Source organism: Chenopodium album, chromosome 7 (genome assembly GCF_948465745.1).
Source record: "Chenopodium album chromosome 7, dcCheAlbu1.1, whole genome shotgun sequence".
Lineage (NCBI taxonomy): Eukaryota > Viridiplantae > Streptophyta > Magnoliopsida > Caryophyllales > Amaranthaceae > Chenopodium > Chenopodium album.
In genome coordinates, this window is record NC_137840.1 from 72,268,267 (window position 1) to 72,277,684 (window position 9,418).

General features: G+C 34.4%; 1 protein-coding gene across 3 annotated transcripts; it reads right to left on the reverse strand.

Annotated features, from left to right (window-relative positions):
• Positions 1-2,080: 2,080 nt before the first annotated feature.
• On the reverse strand, positions 2,081-8,945 carry LOC145639451 (COP9 signalosome complex subunit 7-like). 3 transcript variants are annotated; one of them, XM_081690692.1, is made up of 9 exons: positions 8,614-8,945; positions 7,762-7,837; positions 7,350-7,438; positions 6,302-6,391; positions 5,049-5,093; positions 4,892-4,962; positions 3,720-3,858; positions 2,700-2,805; positions 2,081-2,591 (listed from the first exon to the last, which is right to left on the reverse strand). In XM_081690692.1, the coding sequence occupies exons 1-8, from the start codon at positions 8,770-8,772 to the stop codon at positions 2,734-2,736; spliced, it is 741 nt and encodes a 246-aa protein (XP_081546818.1). In that variant the 5' UTR covers positions 8,773-8,945; the 3' UTR covers positions 2,081-2,591; positions 2,700-2,733. The 3 variants fall into 3 exon arrangements, with proteins under 3 accessions (XP_081546818.1, XP_081546817.1, XP_081546816.1); XM_081690691.1 differs by having other exon boundaries at positions 2,700-2,808; positions 8,614-8,943; XM_081690690.1 differs by having other exon boundaries at positions 2,700-2,788; positions 8,614-8,942.
• Between the last annotated feature and the right edge of the window lie 473 nt (positions 8,946-9,418).

The window sequence follows — 9,418 nt, forward strand, 5'->3', positions numbered from 1 at the left end:
TTGAAATGGTATGGAATACGGAGTACTTTATTATAGAAAATGGATCCTCCTTTCTTGACCCGGAAAATGGTAAAGATTAAGAGTATTTAACTCTGATACACACCCGGATGCACAGTATACTGAAGTTTTTTTTTTTTTTGGTGCATATTTTGATGAAAAAAAATCTTGGTGTATGTTATAGTCTTACACGCGCCCTTTTAAGTACAAAGGAATGGAAAGGAAAAATACAGTATTGTTTATGTAGTTTGGTTTCGAAAATTAAATGGATTTCGGGTTTTGTTTGGATTGTGTAGACAATGTTGGCAATGCTTGAATCTTAATTAGAATTGGAAAATTTGTCAAAAATAAGCCAACCTTTACGTGGTTAGTTCAAAATAAGTCAACCTTTCGATTAACTCAAAATAAGTCGACTTTTATGAAATATTTTTCAAAATAAGTCAAAACCTGTTAGACTATAAGGTAACCGGTTATAGAGGTAAAGTCTAACACATGTCCTTATGTGGTTGGTCCTTTTTTAAAAAAATTAATCAAGCTTTATTTTTTGTTTAATTATTAAACTTTTTTAAAAAATTAACAATTAATAATTATATCAAATAATAAATAAAATAAACTAAAAAACTAAAACAAAAGCTCAGCCACCTCCTCCTCCCACCCACGGTCAACGGCCGACTAACACCTCTTTCCTCCAGTGCCGGCGACCACCCGCTCCCTTTCCCCATTCCCGCTTCCCCCACTACCACCCCTCCCCTCTTTCCCAGAATCGTGAGTTCAATTCGTGACCGTTGAGCTTCATTAAAAAAGGCAAAGTTTAATCGCAAAATGGTTCGCTTGAATTTGGTGAATTTGGAATTGCTTGGTTCAACTGAACACGATTTCGGTTCGCCCGAACCATTTTGATTCTCTGTTTTGTTCTACTTTGGGGTTGCTATGAAGTTGATTGGTGGCCGTTGTTTCTAAGTGCGGTTGTTGTGGTGGAGATGCGGGATGGTGTAGCAATCTGCTGGTAGTGGTGTGTGATTTTGTGTGTGAGGTGGCTTAATTAGCGGTGCGTGTGGGTGTTGGTTAATTGTGTTGTTGGCGACTTGGTGTCGGAGTTTAGGTGGGACCGCCGTGAGAATGGGTGGGTGATCTGTTGCACGTGAGCTGATGCGAGAAGGTGAGGTAGGTTGTCGGCGCCTATGGTGATCTGTGGTCGCCGGCTGTTGGCTGCTGGCAGGGGAGGGGAGGGGGGCTAGCAGTGAGTGGGGGAGGGGATGGCTGGGCTTTTTTTTTCTTTTTTTTTTTTCCTAATTTTTAAAAATTTGTTTTTTAAATATAATTATAGTTAAACACTTAATCAAAGTAAATTATTTTTAACTATAAAAATCACCTGTTTGGTAGGTTGTAGGTCATATGACCTATTAAAAAAAAAAGTACCCTTAAAAGTTGACTTACTATGAGTTAATCGAAAATTTGGCTTATTTTGAGCTAATCAAGCAAAGGTTGGCTTATTTTTGACAAATTTTTCATTAGAATTTAGAAGAATGAGTTATTTTGATACTAGCTTCTTAGAATAGAAAACATCATGCTTTTAGGGAAAAAAAAAAAAAAAAGAATAGAAAACATCATTGAAGATCAGCAAAATTTTGACCAAATTTTTAAATAATTCTTCAACTTTTAGAATTTGAAAGCTTGAAAATCAGGAATAATTCTTGAGTACTTGTATGATGTTAACAAAGACAGTTCTTACCCGTCGAATCGAAAGAAAAAAAAAAAGAAAAAAAAAGAAAAAAAAAAAAAAAAAAAACCAAAGACGATTCTTAGGATATGTCAACAACTGGGTTATTTTTCAACAACTATTGAATAATTCTTAACAAACTTCGTTATTTGAGTATTGAGAATTTGAGATGTCTTGATTGTGGCTTGTCATTGACATGTTTTCACTCTTTTCATTTTCCCATCATTTATGGATACGATATTCCAATACACACATAGAAAGAAAAGCTTGTGAGAAATAGGGAAAGCTAGACAAGGACAGAGAGTGCTTATTTTGCAACATGTCTATGACAAAGAGATTAACTGTTTTGCCTGCGAGTCAAGATTGAGCCAAATTGCAAGCCAAACCAAAAAAAATCCCGATTTCACAAAACGAAACATGTATGTTGAATACATAATGACAAAAAAGGCAAACCAGAAGACAGATATCAATGGACGATGAAATCTACTGCACCAAATTCACTTCATCTTGCTATAAAAGCACCAAAATTTTCACGTGATAGCCATAGATCAATTAAGAACATTATAGTAACTACGACTCTTGACTAAACCTCGAAAATATATTGTAACTATTACAATCCCAAGATCCACCCATGAAAAACACAACCCTTCAACACCAAAATAGACCACCTACTCTAATGAAAATTATTAACATGGATTCAGGGGGCTTGTATAGTTGCCAACTTTGCAAAAGGTCAAAGATCAGCGACAATGGTCCAAAAGTAAAGGTGTAATATCTCCAAAAGCAGAAATCTGTGCAGTTTGCCACTGTCCAAACCAGCAGTCACCTCATAAACACTCTATCTCCCACTGTTCAATGTAGTGGATGCCGCCTCCTGCAGTCAAAACATATGTCAAGAGAAAAAATCCACTATATTGAGTACTACTTAATAGTGAATACATAAAATGGTGCAGCATAGTAAGGCTGACTACAGGCAAACTACCTCTTAGGTCGGATTCTATCTTCCTCGAAGTCCATCACTCCGCCAGGTTCAGCGTAGATCTCCTCATGCCCTCGGAAGTCCAAGTCGGCCTGCTTACAGTGTGTAGCTTCTGCCACAATGTAAGTAAGACCATCGACGAACATATTCCATGACAAAAGCAAGAAAATAAATGCGCTCTCTAAACCTAAATACCATTACGTGCTAAATGAATACAAAAAATTATAGCTGTTGCAAATAACTGCCACCAATTCATTGAATCCAAATCATGATAAAAACGATTTGTCAGAATCACACACAAGAAAACCATTTCAGCTGAATGCAAATTACAGCATCTTGCAAGACAATCGACATTATAATGTTGTGTAAAAACATTCAGCACAAGCGAATACTCCCCTCTTTTTTTATGTTAAGTGCTACAGTTTGACTTCTCTTACTAATGCTAAATTTCAACTTACTATTTAACAAATACAAAAACCTTAATCCCAAAAGGAGTTAGGGTCAATTGTCATTTGAAAGTATCTGTGAATTTTAAGCAAATATATTACTCCTCCATCCCTTAATTACGCGCCGGTATTCCTTTTAGGGGTGCCCAAAATGTTTTGCCTGTTCTAGAACCTTTCCATTTAAAGAATGTACTATTTAACAATTATAATTATCGTATAAAATGTTGTTGGATTAGTCACAAACTCACAATGTATATATTCATATTATCAATTTATTTAATAATTTTTACCAATAAAACAATACTCGTAGAGTCGTAGATATTAAAGATCAAAATTGTGTTGACAAACACGCATTTGAACTATAGCACTAAAAAAAATACCAAAGGGAGTAGCATGTAAATTGAAACTATACCAGATTTCCCAATACTACTATGCAACCAGGTCAGTGGAACTGCTACAGTGCAAGCACCAAAAGCGAACGCTAATTACACGAAATACACATTGCTAGATGACAAGCCAGTAGGCATGTTTTGCAGGAGATAATTACTAGCAAAAGCAGAAAAAATGAATTTCACACCTTCATGGAAACGGTCTTCTTTACTTCCTCCACTCTCTCTTCAACTTCTTTTTTATGTTTCTTGTCCACCTCGCTCATGGTATCAGCCCATTTAATCTTCTCTTGAATTGTCAAAAGTAAGTTGTCTGAAGTTGCCAGCCTTTAACATGTACACACAAAAATATAAACCATTATATAGGATTTGCAATGGCTGGCAATACAAAAGAAAATTTGTTCTATAGAAATAACCAATAAACGTGACAAAGCAAATTTGATTACTCAGAAAGCTTGATATGCACCCAACACCCAACATTAAAACAAAAAAAGGAAACAAAAACTGCTACAAATTCCCAGCTGCTAGGTGGTCTAGATAGGAAGGGTCAAACAATGATTCATGGAACGTTCACCGGACTCCAGTTCTTACTTCTTAGAGGGGAAAAAAACATTGCATTCCTTGGATACAGTCTAAGGAAATCATATATATATATATATATATATATATATATATATATATATATATATATATATATATATATATATATATATATACTTCCTTCGTTCTTTTATTATTGCACCATTTGCCATTTTAGGAAATTTCACAAATATTGCACCATTTCCTCTTTAGGGAAAAAATTATTTGTGTTCACACTATAAATACCAAACATACCCTTGCTTTTTCACATTTACTTTTTAGTTTATTAATATGTCACATGGGCAATTTTGTATTTTTACCTTTCTCTCTCTTACTTTTCTCCACTACCAAAATATTTGTACCCAAACCCTATGGTGCAATAATAAAAAAAAAAAACGGAGGAAGTATATATATTTAAAAAAATAAAATCAAATCAAATCGTATTCTTATAACTTAAAAGTGACAAATTATAAAACTCGGGCCAATGTAAGAGTCTTAAACATGTTAGGATGTGACCTAACAGAGTATTTGTCCACAAGCTCTCCTCTCAGATCAACTAATGATATCAGATGAGAAGAGAAACCAATAACTTAATTACAGCACAAATGTGGGGAAAGAAGTAGAATGAAGAATCCACAAATATTAGGAGAAAAAATCAGTCAGAAACTCAGAATGACATCCCATCAGTTCACATAATTTACAAATCCAGTACAAAGATAATCATTGTTGGCACATTATCCACTTTCAAAGAAAAAAGGATTTATGCAAAAGTCGAAAATACCAGTTAGTCAATGTCTGTATCATACTGCCCAATTGCCCTGGTCTAAGATCCCTTCCAGCAGCAAACACTACCTGCATCCAAATGACAACTGTATCAAACTTCAACAGGCTTAAACATTCATCACGAGGAGGTGGGGTAAAAAGTGCAATCATAGCACCTCAAAACATCTTCGGTATTGATCCAGCTTTCCCCTAACAATGCCCTGTCAACCAACAGTAAATGTCAGTTTACACTCCGTACATAACCACATCCTAATACTTAGGACCTTCCCAAGATCACTCAAATATTTAGGGGTCAAGAACACGTGTACATTGAAAAACACTTCCATCCTGTGACATAACACCATAGCACGACATAATTGAGTCTTAAAAGAGTGATAGGTACATATAAAACTGGTTTGATTCAGATGATTTCAAATTTAAATTATAACATAATGTTGCAGGCTTGAAACTGAAAGTGTCTACTGTCTAGGGGCTGGAGCGAGAAAGAGGATAATAGTTTGATGAAAGTATAAAGCTAGTCACGTTAAAAGAATCACTTATTTTGTTTGGAAATGCTAAAGAAATATTAATATCTGTAGCTCAGGGCATAGAAGTTGATAGACCACAACCCAGAAGTCAGGGCTGAAATTCAAAAGGAGCACTGTCTATTGCATTCGCAAAGTTGCCAAAATCGTCACATTGACTAAACCCTAATGTCGCTTCTATTACTAAGCCCGCCCACCTTCAAAGCCGGACATGAAAGTTTCCCCTCGCAAAAAAATTTAAGATAAACCTCTTTACAGAATTAGAGGCCAATGTTTTGTATTTGTTAACCAAAAAAAAAAAAAAGACCAAACCATATCATAATTTGATTATAAAACGGTTTGCACTTATGGTGAGTAACACGTAACGAACCAAACGAATTCCTGGTTGGAATTGGGGGGCATTTCGAGGAGAACCAGCTAGCTTTGGGTTCGACCAGCCACTTTATTACCTACTTTGATTTCGCGTTTCTGTGTTTAACTCAAACATGTCCAGCCTCTTTTTGGGTGATTGTTAAAAATAAGGAGCTCGCCAGTAAATAGGCAACAGAGCTACAGCATTATGCTGACAATTGAAACTCGAACCACAACTTCACAAAGAGACTCAACATGACATCCATATAAACCATACATGATCACAATACACCATGAAAACCAAAATTAGACAAGATTGAAATGGAACGCAGGCCTGAAGTCCAAAGCTGAGCCGTAGAAATATTAACGACATCTCATGGGAAAGAAAAGTAAAGGAAACATGACCTGAATAAAAAGGAATATTTACACAAGAAACAAGATAGACATATTTACTAATAAAGACGAGAATCAGTCAGCTGATCAGCTCCATAAGTTTAATTGGAGATGAAAATACAAGTTACCAGAATACATACTGAATACATGCACTCATTGATAAGAAAATCTTCCAGTTCACGCACATTTGTAACATCTAGCTCCTCCATCAAATGATCATATGGTAATACCTGAAAACAGCACAGACAAAAATAGAACAGCAACGAAATTAAGAATGAAGCATGGAGCCATAAACCAATAATGCACTGTTTATCAACAATACAACAGATAGGTTTTTCATCGAATTATCTTATATATAGTAACCAATTTATTTTACATAAATAAAGAGCAACTCTCTGTGTTTCCCAAACTCAAAAGCTACATGCCATCACCAGTTACAAGAACTTAAGTCAAGTAAGGACAAGAATTTATAAATGTTGTTCCATTTTACTAAACCACAGCTTATTATAGCTCATCGAAACAAATAAGGTGTAAGAACCTCTGGTCTTGTCCATATGAACCCTCACAAGTTTGGATGACTCAACTTGTAGATGAAACGTATGAAAATGTATCAGAACATTAATATCATAGACAAAGGTGGCCATGAGCCCATGACGACTGCAGCATGTCAATTGTGGTTCAAATTACCCATGTTGAAAGGGAAAACTGGACGTGACATAGTATCATTGTGGTTTGATGTTTACCAAACTAGGTCCTCATTAACAATACATCCTAACTGTATAAAGAAAGGAACCGTCTGATTACTCAAAGAAAAAAATATCATTTGTTCAAAACCCTATATTGTCTCTCATAATACTCGTCTCATGAAGCATCTAAGCTTATCGGCAAGTAGTATTAATTTGTGAGATATCCATTTCCCACATTCTCCAATTTCAAAAGTAGCATGGAACACCAAGAGTGCATTTTACTAAAATAGTCTCATTTTTCTCATTAAAAAAATAAAAAGAAAAATACAAAATTCAGTAAAAATTCTAGTAAGGGAATACACTAGCACAGGACACGTGTAATAAAATTCAGCACATAATATCAAAACACTAGGCTTTGACACTGAAAATTGACAAAGACTTTAAAAGGAAAAAAAAAAAAAATATATATATATATATATATATATGAATGGGGCAGAAGTACCTTGCTTGTCTCAGCCAATGTAAGCACAGTGAGTTGCTTTAACTTGAGTATTTGGTCAGCAGCCAGCGGAGGTAGAGATCCGGCACTGCCTGCACATTATAAATTCATAATATTTCATGCACCCAATCATAAAGACCCAAGGTTAAGAGTTCTACAGATAACGATCAGATCAATGACAATCAATCAATGAAAATGAAAGGGAAAAAATAAACCAATAAGAGCATTAGAGCACTGGAAAGTTTACCCATATCACAATTAACACCAGTAAACCTCAGTGTTATACATCATGTTAAAAGCATTACTACGTATTGGACTCTTCTTTACAAAATAACATTTGGAAGGGGAAGTGGGGCTATCATTCACAAAACCACAAAATGCCACAGATAAAACCAAAAGGACTAGAAAATCTTACTTTTATAATCACTCCAAGTTCCTTGAGCAAACAAACGGAGAAGATTAAGGTACACAGAGTGTTCGGTTCCTTGGAGCTGCATCAAGGATAACAATAAGACAGAAAACACAAACAAACATACCAAAGGGAATGTAAATAGTTTAGATCAAACAATAAGAAAAAAAAAATGAAAAATTCTCAAATAATTAAAAGATGCTACTGACAAAAGTTACACGACGACGAGCTTAGTCTTTAAATCTTTGCCCCAACCTTATTCCTTAATCATTGCCATGACAGTTTACTAGTTTAGTAACCAGTATTTGATAATTCAACTTAATTACTACAACATGATCTGTATCTCGAGCTATTTTACTATTTTACAATGCAGCTAAATTTAAATTTTTTCATTTGTAATACCAATTCATCACTCAACACTGCTTACTTCACCAACTTAAGCACTTAATCATATAGAATGCCAGCAGCATTATGCTCGACAAGTCGAATTAAGTAGAACAGTAATAGACTATTGTTCTCATCAAATTCCACTTGCTCAAATTCATAGAACTTAGGTACCTTACCACCCCCATTAAATCCACAATCAAACCATCATCCTTGTGTTCTTCACCAGCCACTCACATATTAATTAGGAATTACTGAATTACACCAGTATACTATTTCGAACGATTATCAAATTCTACTAATCAATACATTTTCACATAAAAATACATACTTATTCAAATTCCATAACCCTAACAAAACCTAACTACAAAATCAAACCCAAATCATACATAGAAATCCACTAAAAAAACCCTAATTATATGAATAAAATCAACAAAAACCTAAAAATCAATCAAATTGAAGAGAGAGAAAAACCTCGGCGACATTGGGAACAGCAAGAATTTCGGAGAATGCGAAGAGCAAAGGGTTGGAAGTAGCTTCGACGATTATTGGAACGAGGGAAGAACCCTTATTTGCCGACGCTTGCTTTACGAAGTGTTCGATTAATTCTGCTTGTCTCTGCTCGATATCCATTGTTGATGAAATTTAAGAAATTGGGAGTTTTCTGCAATTGAATTGTGATGATTACAAGTGATAATAATCTAGGGTTTCAGAAATTGATGATGAGATTAAGGTGGTGAGAGAGGGGAAAAAAAAAAGTTTTTGTATGATTTTTTATTTTTGGGGTTTAGAAGTTCGAATAAGTGTTCTAGAATTTTCTTTTTATATTGGTCACCTCCACCTTTCCCTTCATCCCTAAAAAATTAACTATCGCCAAAATCCATGTTTGATACTCTCTCTATTTAATCAATATATTTGCCAATATACAACTTTGACTAATTAATAGTGTAAGAGCCAAAGTTATATATTTTTAATTGACTAGTACTCAAAAAATGTAGCAAAATTATATTATAAAATTAGACATTGTGACTAATCTAATAATACGTTATATAATAATAATATTTATTTATTTTATAGAGGTTAAAAAATTAAGTCAACCATAAAATGTGAATAGTGTAAGAGTCAAAGTGATGCATTAAAAAAAAAAAAAAAAAAAAAGAGAGCGTTTTGAAAAAATATGCTTAAAAATGAATTTGACAAGATTATGACTTTACTTGTGGTTCAATAATTTGTAAAATTTTGACCCTAAAAATGCAATATACTAAGGGTCTGTTCACAT